This window comes from Melanotaenia boesemani, chromosome 8 (assembly GCF_017639745.1).
Source record: "Melanotaenia boesemani isolate fMelBoe1 chromosome 8, fMelBoe1.pri, whole genome shotgun sequence".
Taxonomy (NCBI): domain Eukaryota; kingdom Metazoa; phylum Chordata; class Actinopteri; order Atheriniformes; family Melanotaeniidae; genus Melanotaenia; species Melanotaenia boesemani.
This window is the reverse complement of record NC_055689.1, coordinates 2,829,683-2,847,543: the sequence shown is the minus strand read 5'-3', so window position 1 is coordinate 2,847,543 and position 17,861 is coordinate 2,829,683. Positions and strand designations below refer to the sequence as shown.

The window sequence follows — 17,861 nt, the reverse complement described above, 5'->3', positions numbered from 1 at the left end:
TGCTCAACACTGACCCAGTGGTTTCTGGTGGTATTACTCCTTTTGCTGCGTCAAGCAATGACGAATGAAAATGCACCAATAAAGCTCGTACACAATGCAGGAAATATATGAAAGTGTCTGTCCGTGTGCATGTCTGTCTTCTGTGTTGAGTAAATTAACATTAACAGCTAACACCAAGCCCACAGGCTTCCACATTAGCAGCTAATGCTCTGACTGAGGGCTTCCACATTAACAGCTAACGCTCTGACTGAGGGCTTCCACATTAACAGCTAACGCTCTGACTGAGGGCTTCCACATTAACAGCTAACGTTCAGACTGAGGGCTTCCATATTAACAGCTAACGCTCTGACTGAGGGCTTCCACATTAACAGCTAACGTTCAGACTGAGGGCTTCCACATTAACAGCTAACGCTCTGACTGAGGGCTTCCACATTAACAGCTAACGTTCAGACTGAGGGCTTCCATATTAACAGCTAACGCTCTGACTGAGGGCTTCCACATTAACAGCTAACGTTCAGACTGAGGGCTTCCATATTAACAGCTAACGCTCTGACTGAGGGCTTCCACATTAACAGCTAACGTTCAGACTGAGGGCTTCCATATTAACAGCTAACACTCTGACTGAGGGCTTCCATATTAACAGCTAACGCTCTGACTGAGGGCTTCCACATTAACAGCTAACGCTCTGACTGAGGGCTTCCACATTAACAGCTAACGCTCTGACTGAGGGCTTCCACATTAACAGCTAACGTTCAGACTGAGGGCTTCCATATTAACAGCTAACGCTCTGACTGAGGGCTTCCATATTAACAGCTAACGCTCTGACTGAGGGCTTCCACATTAACAGCTAACGTTCAGACTGAGGGCTTCCACATTAACAGCTAACGCTCTGACTGAGGGCTTCCATATTAACAGCTAACGCTCTGACTGAGGGCTTCCACATTAACAGCTAACGCTCTGACTGAGGGCTTCCACATTAACAGCTAACCCTCTGACTGAGGGCTTCCACATTAACAGCTAACGCTCTGACTGAGGGCTTCCACATTAACAGCTAACGCTCTGACTGAGGGCTTCCACATTAACAGCTAACGTTCAGACTGAGGGCTTCCATATTAACAGCTAACGCTCTGACTGAGGGCTTCCACATTAACAGCTAACGTTCAGACTGAGGGCTTCCATATTAACAGCTAACACTCTGACTGAGGGCTTCCATATTAACAGCTAACGCTCTGACTGAGGGCTTCCACATTAACAGCTAACGTTCAGACTGAGGGCTTCCACATTAACAGCTAACGCTCTGACTGAGGGCTTCCATATTAACAGCTAACGCTCTGACTGAGGGCTTCCATATTAACAGCTAACGCTCTGACTGAGGGCTTCCACATTAACAGCTAACGTTCAGACTGAGGGCTTCCATATTAACAGCTAACGCTCTGACTGAGGGCTTCCATATTAACAGCTAACGCTCTGACTGAGGGCTTCCACATTAACAGCTAACGTTCAGACTGAGGGCTTCCACATTAACAGCTAACGCTCTGACTGAGGGCTTCCATATTAACAGCTAACGCTCTGACTGAGGGCTTCCACATTAACAGCTAACGCTCTGACTGAGGGCTTCCACATTAACAGCTAACCCTCTGACTGAGGGCTTCCACATTAACAGCTAACGCTCTGACTGAGGGCTTCCACATTAACAGCTAACGCTCTGACTGAGGGCTTCCACATTAACAGCTAACGTTCAGACTGAGGGCTTCCATATTAACAGCTAACGCTCTGACTGAGGGCTTCCACATTAACAGCTAACGTTCAGACTGAGGGCTTCCATATTAACAGCTAACACTCTGACTGAGGGCTTCCATATTAACAGCTAACGCTCTGACTGAGGGCTTCCACATTAACAGCTAACGCTCTGACTGAGGGCTTCCACATTAACAGCTAACGCTCTGACTGAGGGCTTCCACATTAACAGCTAACGTTCAGACTGAGGGCTTCCATATTAACAGCTAACGCTCTGACTGAGGGCTTCCATATTAACAGCTAACGCTCTGACTGAGGGCTTCCACATTAACAGCTAACGTTCAGACTGAGGGCTTCCACATTAACAGCTAACGCTCTGACTGAGGGCTTCCATATTAACAGCTAACACTCTGACTGAGGGCTTCCACATTAACAGCTAACGCTCTGACTGAGGGCTTCCACATTAACAGCTAACCCTCTGACTGAGGGCTTCCACATTAACAGCTAACGCTCTGACTGAGGGCTTCCACATTAACAGCTAACGCTCTGACTGAGGGCTTCCACATTAACAGCTAACGTTCAGACTGAGGGCTTCCATATTAACAGCTAACGCTCTGACTGAGGGCTTCCACATTAACAGCTAACGTTCAGACTGAGGGCTTCCACATTAACAGCTAACGCTCTGACTGAGGGCTTCCACATTAACAGCTAACGCTCTGACTGAGGGCTTCCACATTAACAGCTAACGCTCTGACTGAGGGCTTCCACATTAACAGCTAACGTTCAGACTGAGGGCTTCCATATTAACAGCTAACGCTCTGACTGAGGGCTTCCATATTAACAGCTAACGCTCTGACTGAGGGCTTCCACATTAACAGCTAACGCTCTGACTGAGGGCTTCCACATTAACAGCTAACGCTCTGACTGAGGGCTTCCACATTAGCATAAGACCACAGGCTTCCACATTAGCAGCTAACGCTAAGACCATGGGTGTCATGTTCAACAGAGACCAGATGTTTTGAAAAAAACAGAAGGTGATATCACTTCATCTGTACTCTCATTGTACTGTAAATGTAGACCAGGATTTTCCGAGTGTTGAATTTTAGAAGTGCATGTAGACATGTCAGATCTGATTATAAGAGTAATGTGATTACTCCCAGAACATCAGATTTTACTGATCATGTAAATGGGCTCAGTGAAAGTCTCAGGAATGCCTTTTTTTTGGAAGTGGAGGACACCTTTCAGCACAAATACCAGGTCAGAATAAACACAGACATCCTTGTAAAAATGGGCAGTTTCACCCTCATCTCTTTTGTTGGTGATAGTGACTATGCAGTGGTAGAGAAGTACTTTCCCAACGGGTTCCAGAGTATCCTGTCTGCCTCCAGCTCTGGTATCCACCCTCAGAGGGTGACTCAAAGGCTTTTTGTTTGCCAGCTTCCATTTAGCCTAAAATAACTTGATCTCAGCCCTATTTTCATTTCTCCTTCCACCTACACACACAGCATCAACCCAGCATGCCTAGCACATATGGCTTTGAAAAATGCATCAGGAGGTGGTGATAAAACATTGGTGGGGGAATTCAGCTGTCAATCTCTCATTCCTCTTTTCTTCCTTCTTTATTATATTATAGAGTTTATTTCCATCGACCCCTTTACATCATTCTTCTGCTTTTCTTCAACTCTATATCTCACTTGGTTTTTTTAGACGTTTGCATTCGAGTGGCTGCTGAATCATCTCCAGAGCTGAGAAATGCTGTTTGCTCGAGATTATTTTGATCATAAGAGTGGATGTTTAAAGCTCACTCTGGGACTAACACTAGAAATAAATCTTATACAGATTTAATCTGGAGACAAATTAAAATCACAATGACTAAAATAAAGCTGATTTTATGTATTTTTTTCCAATAAGCAGAAATTAACTGGGCAGAATAACCCTCGACTCGTTCAGCAGAAAGATAGAAAAAACAGAAGCTGTAAGTTGAAATGGTCTCTAGTTTAGACCAGTAGGGAATTGAATCATAGTGTGTTGTGCCCAAGGATTTTTATAATTCAGATAATAATCCAGTTGCTTTTCAAAATATTTGTGTGATCTATTTATAAACTAATATTTCCTTGTTGTTTAAAGCTGCAGTATGTAACAAATTTAAAAGTCAATGCCAGAAAAATGTAATCTATCATTAAAAGCAGATTTTATTCGCATATAATCACTTTACTATTGTTTATAAATGCACATAAAAATGCAGCTTGTTGAAATCGTCACTCTGTACAGAGAACTACACTGTAGTGGAGATTTACACATGGAGGACAGAAATAAAAACTGAGATTTGTGAGTGAAACAGTGGAATTGAATTTAACACTGAAAAGTCCTCTGATATAATTAAATTACCCAACTTAAAATTTCACTATACAAATACACAGGGCACAGCAAAGTGAGAGAGAAATGAAACAAATGAACACAAACGACACCTCAGTAATCAAAGTACAAGCTGAAGAAGAAAAAGAAAGAAAACAACCCAAAAAACATGGCTTGGCTAATACCCTTTGAAAAGGACTGGTTTGTTGAGCGTATGTTTTTCCACTGTAAGCTCAGTGTAGTCATTTTGGCATTGTGGTTCAGCTTTAGCTTAAAGCGGTAGTGCACCCAAAAATGTGTTTTTGAGCACAGTATTACTTAATTGTGATGAAAACCACCTATACTGTTGATAAAATTTGTATGTTTGAAAATTAATTAGAAAAAAAAATGTGATTTTGTGGGTAAAGAATTACTTATAACACCCACTACAGGGTAAAACCAGGTTTTATTTTTTGTGATGTAGAGCCATACTGGTGCTTCTCTACATCAGGAAAAAATTTTAAAAAACCCACGGCCCCTCCATCCAGATGCAAATTGGCAAGCTGCAACTGGCTTTGCCGGTAAAATGTGAAGCCTATGCGGAAATGCAAAAAATTACAGTTCACTCCTCATCTGCTTCACAGCAGAAATAAACATGTTTAAAGCCTGGTACAGAAATCCATTTTAGGATTTCTAGGTCAAGTTTACCTTCATGACAACCGTGAGGGGGGTGAATTTTTTCATAAGTCATCCGTTCGGATGTTATTTAAACTTGAAATTCGGCATAATTAGGGGTGTGTCCTTTTAATTGACAAGTATCCGACATCTGCGGCAAGAAGAGAGAGTGCAGCACAAATGTGGTTTTTAGCTGGCTAACAGCGTGCCTTAGTTTTAGCCCGCCTACCTCCGTTAGCTGATTAGCTATCGTTAGCTCGGTTAGCTCTTAGCTACAGGCAGCTCGGACCTTGATGGGATCATCTACCCCCACCTTCACAGCCCCCCTCTCAGCTGGGAACCGCCCAATGAGCTTCAATTCAGCTGTTCAGAAACCTACGTGTGACGTCACAGAGGCTCCGTCCATCTTTTACATATAATCTATGGTCCTCATCTAGCAGACATAGAAAACCATGCCCACAATGCATATGAAGGAATGTGACCTTATGTGGTGCAGATCTGCTAGTTCCAGACGTCTGTTCTTTCACAGTTTCTGATAAAATATTCCTGCAGTAGGACAGATTTGTGCTTTTGAGAGGTGTAAAAGTACACCCTCACTTCTCCCTACCCTTTTTCGGACATGTTAATTGGGTACAATTATATTGTTAGATGTCTATATGTATGTTTTGGTGAAATTAATTTGACCTGTCTGAATTAAACATTAAACATTAAAAGTAACACCAGACTTTATTCTTTACCTGCTGATCCTCATCTGGCTACAGACAGCAGCTCAAATCGTAGCAGCAGCCACTTCCAGCTGCAACTTCCTGCAGCTGCCACAACCTGCTGCCAGTCTCCACAGCTTTCCAGAGCTGCTGGAGCTGCTGACAGGCAGCTAACAGTGCTAATGGCTCAGACTGATACGTACAGGACCACCTGGCCTGTGTGTAGCTGAGGAGATTCTGGAGGAGAAAGTCTTCCACCTCAAAAGACCGCTCTGTGGCGTAGCTGCTTTGTGAATCTTGCTTTCCATTGTGCTAGTGGCTGCTGAGCTGCTGTCTGTCAATCATTTCTGCCTGTGTATCCTGACCCGCCCACTCGCCGCTCCCTGATCCCCCCACACCTCCCTCCCCAACCCTTGCGGTTTCTGGCATTTTCAAATTTCGCAGTGGGTGGAGTTACGCAAAACGTAGGGTGTGTAGTTACACTTTAAAAAACAGGGTCACAACTAATGACAGCAACATAGGTGGTGACTGTCTACACCATACTGTGTGCAGCCGATGTGTATCCAGAAGCAAAAACACATCCTCCGAACCTATCTTCTTCTGTACAATGTATAGGACCTCAAGCAGTCTGATGGGCTGTGATTGTCTGGAACTTGCTGATGCCTGGCAAATGACCCACTTTCTTGATCTGATAACGGTGATTAGAGCAGCCATAGGCTGCAGACAAGTCTGGCGTGTACGACTTCGACTTCTATCTTCTGTCAGTGGGAAATAGCATTACATTATGTTAGCAACTATGATTTGTAAAAGGCACCCCAGCTAATAACTGCAACCACATCCACAAAGATTGTCATTCAGACAAAACATTAGTTTGTCTTTAATTTGTTACTGGTGTCAGTAAAACCTACCTATGTACTGTGGTGCCTCGCTATAACACGGTTCACCTTTCGCCGCTGTTTTTGTTGCATGCTTTTTTTTTATTTATTTTTTTTTTTACAGTGCATTGTGTTCTGCGTCCTGCGGTTTCATTTTATAATACTGGACTTATTTTTACGGTTTGAAATTTGAGGGTGTTTAAACAATAGAGAAAAGTGTTAAAATGCTAATGCCTGTCTAAGAAATGTGTATAAAGTGTTCAGTGAGGGGTTGTACAGCCTTTAAACATATGTAATATTTGTAAAAAATAAAGCTGACTATGTTGCGGATTTTGCCTATTGCGGGTTATTTTTAGAACGTAACTCCCGTGATTAACGAGGGACCACTGTAATTGAAATTCTCAATTTTGGTCTCAGCTTTGATAACTTGTGCAAGCAGGCTAGCTGTAGTAGCTGTGATGAGTAACTACGCTCAACAATTAAGTTCTTCAAATACAAAAGCTGCAATTTAAAAATGTTCAAGTATCCAGAATTATAGGCACGTTAATAACTTTTGTAAGAAACCAAACAGCTTGTAAATAAGATTATTTATGTTTGTACAGATCCCTCACCTTCCACAGATCCCGTGAGAGCGCTTGCCTGTGGCAAGATGGCCGCCAGTGATGATGTTTGAAATTCTGCCATAAAGCATCAAGCCTTTATTATATATATGGGTCCACATACATGGCAGCTGCCACCATTTTTACTACTGTGTCTCTGAATGGACAAACAACTCTGTGTGTGAAGATTTAAAACTGCAGCACCAGATTTGTGTGACCAAGCCTACAGAGTGTCCTCCATAGTCTACAAACTTCGAAGTCCGCTTAATGTTTGTGAAATGGGACAGCCTACCTAGTCTACAAGAATTTCCCATAGCAACAACACAGGACGTTGAATCACTTAAACCTCTGAAATTACTCAAAGGACACTTCAGTGGACGCTGAACACAGAGCGGCAACACCAACAGTAAAAAAAAAAATTAACCCCTTAAAAGGCCTTGAATATCAAATGTTACTGAATTTTAATGTCACCATTTAACAAACATGCTTTAAATGTACATGATTTTGCAACGTTTATACTAAAGTGTAGTTAAAAAAAAGCATACTTTTTTTTAAAATAAAACTTTATTTAAACTCAATTTGACTCTTCTGAGGTTGCTGATTCGCCACCGTCTTGTGCGTAATGAGTTCTGGGAGAAAAGAGACCGCGAAGGATGCATCACCAGCAGCCTTGGTTTGAGGCTAAACGAAGTGCGGATTTGAAGGGTGGATTCGGAGGGTCCTTCAGATTCTGTGAATTGGGACAGTACTTGGCGCACCGCGATGACGTATGTGGCCGACGAATCCACACTTTGAAGTGTGCAGACCCTGAATTGGGACACACCTGATGTTGAAGTAGCTGCCTGTGGTGCAGTCATCGCTGGGTCTGAGGCCACTGGATCCAGTCACATGACAACATGTCTGTGTCTGGAAGAAGATTGGCCTCTGGAAGCCACCATACAATCACAACTGTGTTAGGTATTAAAAGTAATTCCTATGCCGATTTTTAACGCCAGATGTCAGTAATTCTTGCACACCAGACCTTAAAGTGAGATGAGAAAGTTAATATAAAGTAGGGGTGCTCGAGATCTACCATCCTGCAACTTTTAGACGCATCCCCTTCACATGTCATTCAGCTCTGCAGAGGCCTGGTAACGAGCCAGTCATTTGATGCTGTCCTGCAACTGATCTACAATCTAGTCCTCCGAGCCGGACAACTCACATGACCAAAAGTCAGCTAACAAAAATGTAGAAGAAGAACCATAGCAACAACCAGCAAAAAAACGAAGAAGAAGAAACATAACAACAACTGGAGAACACAACACACAGCATGGAAGGGGATATATAGGACCAGAGAATGATGGTGGTCTTGGGACTATTGTTAACAGAAAAAGCCATAACTGAAAAAAACAACAGACTGGAGACGATGTGAACACGGTCTTTATTTACTTCCTTGTTCCCCAGCCAGCTCACTCTGATTGGCTACGTTCCGTGCCACGTCACCATCCACAAAATTCATGAGTCGTCAGCGTTCCTCACACATATGAAGATATAGGGTCGTAAATTTTGAACATGTCTCCTTCGAGGACCAGAGTTACCCATCCCTGTTGTAGAGAGCATCACCCCCACAAGACCAGTGAGGTACTTTATTAGTCCTGGATCTTCAGTTATTAGTTCTGGAAAGCTGATGAACAAAGAAGGAAAACTTTCAGGAAGAAAGGAAGTTCATGAACATTTAGAATATTCTGACAAAAAGCTATGCAAGACCAAGGTGGTGCAGAGAAAAAAGCCAGCTCCAAAAGAACAACACGGAGGATGAAAAAGATCTCAGGTTGAAAGTGAAAGAAGGATCAGGCTGAAGGAGGTCTGGAAGGACACAATGACCTGAAGATGGTCCTTAGTAGGCAAAGTTCAGAAGAATGTTCAGCATTATTCAGTCACTGAACACTTCTTTGCATCATTACCTCAACTGTTTGTCACATCGTCTCATTGACATTTTTGGCCTCTCTTCCAGGCACAGCTAATTCAGCTGAAAGACATCTTAAGATTTTCCCTCATGAGCCGGCCAGTTCACACTGCTCCTCATTTCTTTAGTTGGATTTAAATGTATATTTTGTATATATACCTAGCTTATTCAGCCTTTAGGCCAATGACTGTCTAAAAAAACAGAAGAAGAAAAAAAAAAGAAAACAGTGCATACATGTAAGCCTGCTGTACTGTTTGTGAATCATAACAGCATTTCTGGGCCTCTCTCAAAACAATACGCATCAGTTTAATATCGAGGCATACCATGCTGTGATATCCATTGTGTGATCAGCTAGTAAATGAACAGATACTTTACAGAAACGACCAAACTCCTGTTTTATTTGGAAGAAAAATGTCACAGACTTAGACATCAGGATGTATAGGAGCTCATTTTCTAAATAAAGAACAAATAAATAAATCCTTTTATATTGCTCCTTATCTTTACAGTTGCACTATGTAATTTTCTGACTGAAAATATGCATTTCTGACACATTCAGATGGCAGCGCTTCCTTTAAAACCTGCTTGGATGGAAATAATTTACTTGTTTAGATTAAAAGACTTCAAATTTTTATAAATAAAATGCAATAAATGTGACTAAATAGTCAGTTGTGAACAGAATATATTAAATATATGAATGATTATGAAACAAATATTAACAGTGACATTTTGAATAACATTAAGTATTGCACTAAGGAAAGGGATGAAAGGCTGTGGAACATTAAGTTGACGTTGGGGTGTTTGGGGTCAAAGTATGGTAGATTAATTACCTCTGTGGTGGAAGCTGTTTTTCTGCCTGGAGCTGTTAGTTTTAAGCATCCTTTTCCAGATGGATGGGGAGAAAGTGCTTGTGGTTGGGGTAAGAGGGGTCTTAGATGATAGACATGGGCTTCTAGGTGCAACAAATCCTGTGAATGCTGTTGGGAAGTGTAGGAGCTTTTAATTTTAACTTTTAATACCCAAACATTATTCAAGGTGAGACCAATAATTGTTTATCAATGATATTTCAGTTAATAAATGCTATTGTTTACTGTTCTACTACACTGACAACTCTGCTATAATAAGACAAACAATCACCTGTATAGGTGTGAAAGTGTGTGTAATTGCATATAAATGGGAGAAAGCAATGAGACAAAATGGAGACTCACCATGTAAACAGTGAGATCACACAGTGACTACTGTAACTATGGGACCAGTGAGGTCACAGATTGCTGCCATTAGCCACATGTGCTAGCATGTGCAAACTACAACACATGGTGCAACTGGAAAAAAAATCATGTTCAATGTTCAAATTCCTTTCCTTGTCTAGTCTGGTTGAAAATTCAAATGTTTCTGAGTTGGAATTTAAAAAATGGCCGGTTGGACGAAGAAGATGCTAGTTTAGCCTTTTGTATGATCTTAAACACACAGAATATAGAATATTTCTTATTCTATCAAAAAGCTGTTTAGTTAGATCACCGGCTAGTATTTCCTTCAAACATGGTTCCCATCACTTCAGTAATACATTATTTTATTTCTGAAAATGGCTATTTGTGCTTCCCCAAGTCCACATTTCTCTGAGTGAGTGGATGTAGCAAGAAGAAGATTTCATTGCATTTATTTTTGTTGTTCTTACCTCAGAATTTTGAGGAGGTCTTCAAAATGCCTATGCTTGCTCTGATAACGCTGTTTAATAATTGGAAACTATTATCATAGCTATAATCTCCTGGTAAATTAGGCACATCAGTCTTGTGCTGGTTGGAGGTAGACTGAATGGAAATGGTTCTGTCTATTTGTCTTTGAAAAATCGATTTTCACTATTCAAATTTGGAACGCACCATTTTCTTCCAATCTAAGCTCCTACTGCCGAGGAAGTATCAATTAGCCAACCGATCTAAAAGTGAAAGTAAAAACGTGCTACTGGTGCTGCACGCCGCTGGCATGGAGATGACTGCCACGTTGCTTGAGTAAGTAGCTGACATACCAGCATCTGGTGGTCTTTACATTATTGTGGTAACACTGCATACAATGCCACGCGGCTTCGGTATGGAAACTTACATAGTAAACTATAGTAAAAGCAGCGAAAGGAACAAACCAGAGAAGAAGAGGAACTGAAGGAAGAAGAGATTAGACTAACTGTAGAGATGGCGGACGCTTTTTAATGCAGTCTATGAGTGTGTCGGTTGTGTGTGAGTGTGCTATATTTATCAGAGCATTACCACCACCAACTGGTATCTGAACCCGATGTCAGAAGACGGAAGTGAACTCTGAGCTCAGCACTGCCCACTAGTGGATGAATTGACTTTACAACCACGGCAACGTAAAAGACACATGGAAGTATGAAGGGTGGTGACGTATGACTGGGGTAATGTAAGGTTCAAGGAAAAGGTGAGATTTGGGTTTAGTTGTGATAGGGGTCAGGGCTAGGAGCTAAGAAATGTATTTAGTCCTTGCAGTACCCCCCTTGAAAACACCCAGACAAACACGTTTGAGTTTTTCTAACTTTTCATGTGAGTCTTTGTGTGAGTGTGTGGCTAATGCCAGCTCACTGGCTGTTACTGGAGCTTGTCGGTAGCTATACACCAATGGAGCTGTCAGGTTGTGTTAATCGGTCATGGGCCGAGTAAAAAAGAGAAAACACACACCGTACATTTCCTTCAGTGTGTGCAAGTACACACACTTGCATCCAGCTGGTGTGTTTGCCTGTTCAGCTATAAAACTGTGGGTCAAACAACCTCTTCTGATCTCTTTCTGAGTTTACTGAGATGTGAAGTCATTAAGTAAAAGAGATATTTTCATAAATAAGGCGGATAAAGTGGTTTTTGGTGGTTCACCCCTGTGACGAGGCACCTACATGCCCAAAATAAGCTTCTCTGGCGAAGATAATCTCAAATTCACATTTTCAATTTGGCATGTTTTACCAAACTTTGTTGTTTATATGCTAATGTGTTAAAATTAAGGTGCTAATTTATCTCCTCCTTAGTGGTTTACTTTTGACAGCCCTGGTAAAATTCCAAATTTATTTGATAAATGTAGGCTATGTATTTTTTTACAATTATCTTGCAACCCCCTTGGGGGTACCGACACCCTAGTTAGAGAACCACGGGCTTAATGCGCGTGTAAATGAGTAAATATTTAAAAAAAAAAAAAAAATTGAAATTAATTGAAAAAATATAAAGTTAATAACATACATTTCCTAGATATTTATAATTGAAAATGATTTTGCCTTAAAAAATGGAAATAAAAAATGTTACAATTTATATCTTTTTTGAAGAATATACAGAAATTTATGTAAATTTAATACATTATATATATATATATATATATACACACACACACATATATGAACATTTAAAAGCATTTAAATGTCTTGAAATTTGGAAACGTTATAACCCGTTCACAGCAGGACAGTTCCATCCGAGGATTTCTGACTGGTTCTTGCATGTCACCGTTGCATAACTTGCTTCATGTAGGACCTTCCTTGTCTAAGCTGATGTTTTATTGCTTCTCTCTTCTTGTCTTCCAGAGTCTGCAGCTCTCCTCCCAGGGACAGTCCTCTGCAGCCCCTTTTCTGATCACGGGCCTGGCATCTCTCATACATTCATTCCTCTTTCCATTCATCCATCTTACGCCCTGTCATGAAAGGCCTATCAAGTAGTCGGAGTCACCATCATGTGGTCTCCTATGAACCAGCATATGATCCACTGGGTCACCATGTTGACCGCAAGCCATTTTTGATCAGTCAGATGGACATGCCAGTGCCCATACCCCTGCCACATCCAGCTGAGTTGTCCTACTACAATGCTCAGCGTACCTCGTACCCCTCTGACAGCAACAGCATTGTCCCATATGGAACCTTCCCAAGGAGGTGCCACTCCACCTCCTCATCTCACCATCCTGAGGTAAAGGATGAGTGTATGGCCATGGTACCCTATGTAGGAGGAGGGGGAAGAGGGGGAGGAGGTGGAGGAGGCTATGGGGGTAAAACGCAGACTCAGGTACCAGTAAACTTTGTGGACCCGTTTGAGCATCAGCCACCATTTTCCAGAGATGGCTACCACACACTGCAGTACAAACGAGGAATACTGGCCCACAGTGGGGGGATGGGGGCCAATGACAACAACAATGACAGCCCCGGGCGAATTCGCCACCTGGTCCACTCAGTCCAGAAACTCTTCACAAAGTCACATTCGCTGGAGGGGCCACACCACACACAGCCATCTAAAGGGGCCAATAATGGGAGCGTTAATGGTGGTGGTGGTGGCGGAGGAGGTGGTGGTGGTGGTTCAAGGGCCAGCCCAGAGGGCGTAACTCCACCAGTGGGAGTGCGTCACAGGAAGCGCAGCAAGAGCCGTGAGCGCTGTCGGTCAGCGGAGCCCAAGCATCGAAGCCACCACCACCACCACCCCCAGCTCCACGGCTCAGCATCTGCTCCGGGCTCTGGATATTGGAGCTCGGATGACAACCTGGAACGGGAGCTGTGTCTCTACCACCCTCATCACCACCAACCTCCACCCTCTCCGTCCCCATCAATTTCCCCCTCACCTATTGCCATGACAATGGGCCGGTGCCCTGACATCAACCCTGACAAGTTCCCCCAGACTCCCCTCCCGAGTCTCTCCTCCTCGCAGTCCCAGCAGTACTTTATGATGGACCCTCACAGCACGCTCAACGAGCACACACACTCTCATGCACGCCATGGCCACATTCATCACCACTCTGCACTCAAAGCCTCCCGGAGCAACAGCGATGTGAAATATGCAGCGTCGTCAGCATGTGTGCCAGTTAGTGTAAGCAGCAATAACAGCGGTGGCGGTATCGGTGGAGGAAGTGGCCCCTTGCAGCCACTGGGTCTTATGGACGGGCCCCTTGTGAAGAAAGGGGCGTGGTCATCAAGCCTAACGGTGAGCAGGGCCCGAGAGGTCTACACCAACAACAGCAGCCACAACCAGCTACGAGCCAGCGCAGGATCCGGTAACCTAAACCTAGATAGAGCTCTAGTCAAATCTAAGGGCAGTCAGCTGCAGGACCGCTCTTGCCATTTCTTACAGGTAAATAATTCCTCTCTGACTCCCATCCAAAACCAGTCAGTTCACCCCTCTCCCCTCTGTTGACTCCCTTTTCTCCACCCACTTATTCTCCTCACAAATGTCTCCTCCAAGCCAGTGGTTTCCAGTCTTGAGAGACTTTATTTTAGATTTATCCTCTGACATAATTAATGCTCGCTTTTCTCTCTGAAAAGACAAAACCAATCAGAAAAGGGTGCCATTGGACAGTTTTCAGAATCCAACTACTGGTCAGAATGTCTTGTTCAGACACTGCACTGAAGAGTTTGATTTATGACCGACCCTGCTTAACGTATAAATTGATTCAAATGATCATAGACCTAGGACTGTCCGGGTTTATTGACAGACATCTTTTGGTATTTAAGGATGCTATACCCACAGAATTGGGTGACATACACTGCCTGTTCAAACAAACAAAGCAAAACTAACAAACAAAAAAAAACTAACTATGCAAGCAGGTAAAAGCCTCCCAAGTTATTTAACCCCAACTAATGCAGCGAGCAGCTTCTCATTTCTTAAACAACCATGTTAGAAGACACATCCCATGGTCCTGGAAAAGATGTTAGTCTGTTTCAGAAGGGTCAGATCATTGGCATTAAGCAGAGAAAACCTCTAAGGAGATGTGGAAACTACTAGAACTGGGTGAACTGTCCAACGCATTATTGTAAAAGAGTGGTTCAGGGAAGAGGAGACCTCATTTTCACACATGGATTGGCTACAACAGAGTCCAGACCTAACCCCATTAAGGCCTGGTACACACATAACCATTTTTTTTATCTTATGAGATTTTTATTTGGTCGAGACCTCACATGTAAAGATAAAAAATCAGTTTTGATCGTTCTGTGTGGTGTGCTCCGAAAATGTAATCACAGAAGAACACACACATGACGATGCTGTCCAGCAACTCATCTTCAATCTAGTCCTCCGAGCCGGACAAACGTCAAAACAAAGAAGAAACATAGTGACAATCGGAAAACACAACACACAGCATGGAAGGGGATATATAGGACGATGGAATGATGGTGGTCTTTGGACTATTGTTAACAGAAAAGCCAAAAATGAAAAAAATTAACAGACTGGAGACGGCGTAAACACGATTGGCTACATTTCGTACCACGTCACCATCCACGCAGTCACAATGCACAAGTCGCCAGTGTTCCTCTGAAATATTAAACATTTTCCCAGTTGTCAGCTACGACCGGTTTCGGAGCTGATTATTGGGACAATTCGGCTCGTAACACCACAGACCAAATGACAACAGGACAGGGAAATCTCACGATGATCGGGAGGTCGGGAAGAGGTTAAATTGGGACAAAAACAGCCCAAAAAGTCCTTTGTTATTTAGACACAAACACATGAGTCAGATTTACTCAATAATTATGTGTGTACCAGGCTTAAGAATCTTTGGGATGTGCTGGAGGTCCAACTCTCCCACCATCACTTCAAGATCTTTAAGGAAATTAACGCAGCTGTGGATGGAAATAAATGTTGTGATGTTGCCTATGCTTATGGAAACGATGGCACAGAGAATGCTGCTGGATTCAGAGATAAAGGAAGTCCCATGATGTGTTAAAAGGGGGAATTTTGTTTGGACCAGCAGTGTATCAAATAATATAATTCCTTAGTGTTGTTTTTGAACATAGATTGAAAAATTGAGAGTGCGTCATCTGTGGTTGTTCAGATTTTTATGATATACCGGTACTGAAGGCGAATCTGCGTGAAACTGCCCTATACATCATAAGATTTTGATTGGATTACAGTGTCATGACTCCCACTGAGTTACAGTGCGAGCTACAGTCAGGAGATGCTAACCTGCTGCAGCGTTCATTCCAATGACCAAATGATTTGATCGTGCTTCTGACGTTGGTGTCGTTGGCTGAGAGTGAGCTGAAGAGGAAACTATAGACTCTGCAGGCAGAAGTGACTCAAATCATACTTTTTTTTTGCTCATAGGTGACACATGACCCTGTTTTTATTACAGTCTGAGCAACACAAATCCAAAATAAGCAACTTTCGCGTGTGGTACTAGATCGGATGCATATCCAGTCTTTTCAAAGCGACCTCAGTCTGAACAGTCACGTGCATTTTATTCGAGTTCTGCATCATTGAAGCGAGACAGACGTCACAATTCTGCGCAAGAGGAGATGTACATGAAATATCAAATGGAAACAATGGACAGAACAAAGTCATATATTTTTTAAGGCTCTGATTGCACAAATACCTTTTAAAGTGATACACACATACCAATGTTTAGCTTCATATTTATGTGCGTACGCACAGGACGCTGTGTGTGATGTCACATCTATCTTTGCCCATGCGCATCACTTCAGGGCCATGTGCAGTTCACACAGAAGTGTGATGGTGGTCATATGTACATAGTAATGTAAAACAATAAGATTGCTGGAAAAAAACAAAACAAGAAATCGTGTATGTAAGCTGTAAGACCTGCAGTGGGAACGTCGTATGTTTGTGAATTCTTATTCCATTCGGTGACTCAAATTCCCGAAAGAAGAACTAAGTCAGCAGTTTGGATTCTTCTTTACTTTCTCATGGCTCCATGTTCATTGTAAATATATATTTAAATGCATATAATGTAATTACAAATATATATATATATATATATATATATATATAAATATATATATATATATATATATATATAGATATATAGATATATAGATAGATAGATAGATAGATACACATATATCGATATATATGTATATATATATATATATATATATATATATATGTATATAGGGCTACAGAGGGGTTGTTCCTCAAGTCACAGCCACATAGAAGCAGGTCAGATTTATAGTTTTAAATCTCAGTTCACTCTAAAATGACACTTAGAAATATCATCTTGCTATTATTTTGCTTATAAAAGCAGATTACAACATTTAATCAAGGATTTTTCCAGTCAGCCTAAACATGCATTATTTAACCATATTATTTCAGAAAAGCTGTGATATGAATAAATGTTTGCAGTTATTTCTCCTCATTATGAAATTTTTATCATTGAAAATGTTCCATACTCTGTTTCTAACACAACAACCTTCATTTACTATAATTATTTATATTTTGAATTTAGTCTTTATCATTTATATGAACACTAGATTTGTTTAGGAAAACTTATTGGATTATTTTTTTTTTGTTTGTTATTTAGACACAAAGACATGAGACAGATTTACTTAATAATTCATCAGTTTGTAATTTTAAACAAGTGATGAGTCACAGTCTGCATTTTAAATCATGCTTTAGGTGACTTTTTTCAGAAAAAAAAATCCCAGAAACTCCTAAAATAAGGCCACAAAATCAAGTGACAACTGCAAATGCAACAAATGTTTTAAAATGGGCTGTAACTTGTTAAATAATTCCCCTGTGGGATTTCTCTGGATCCATCCAGCTGCAGGTTTGCATGACAGGAAACGACGACTGGATGTCACTGGCTGTGGCTGAGGGCACACTGCAACCTGAAACATGATCCAATCTTCACTTTCCTCAACTTACAGAAAACCTTGAGTCATACTAAAGTTTAAAAACCAGAACAACATGTTTATTTATCCTACAGGGATTTATTCTGCAGGACCCTCAGTTAGAGCAGAAACCATCAGTGGATTGTTGGAACCTGATAAGAACATGGGAAAAACAGAAAATACCCAAGAAAAAAATCAAATTTATTTTTTATAAGATATCAGTACTGATACTGATGATATGATAATACAGTAATGCAGTCTGGGATCAACTTCATAATTAATCTTCTTTTTCACTGATTGAATCATCAGTGTCATCAACACTTAGGGAAAAACCAACGACATATCATCAAACTTACAGTCAGTGGACCATAGTCTATATTGACATGACAAAATAAACATGGTGGAGTTTTTTAAATA

The 17,861-nt window shown here is 41.6% G+C and overlaps 1 protein-coding gene across 3 annotated transcripts in view; it reads left to right on the top strand.

The window, feature by feature from the left end:
* Positions 1 to 17,861, top strand: part of dlgap1a (discs, large (Drosophila) homolog-associated protein 1a) — a 99,308-nt gene that overhangs the window by 35,842 nt on the left and 45,605 nt on the right. The window contains exon 2 of one of the 3 annotated variants that reach the window (XM_041991601.1): positions 12,432 to 12,807. In XM_041991601.1, coding sequence (XP_041847535.1) covers positions 12,544 to 12,807 — 264 coding nt within the window. In that variant the 5' untranslated portion in view covers positions 12,432 to 12,543. Of the gene's footprint in view, positions 1 to 12,431; positions 13,957 to 17,861 lie in introns of all 3 variants that reach the window. The other 2 variants (XM_041991600.1, XM_041991599.1) reach the window with 2 other exon arrangements.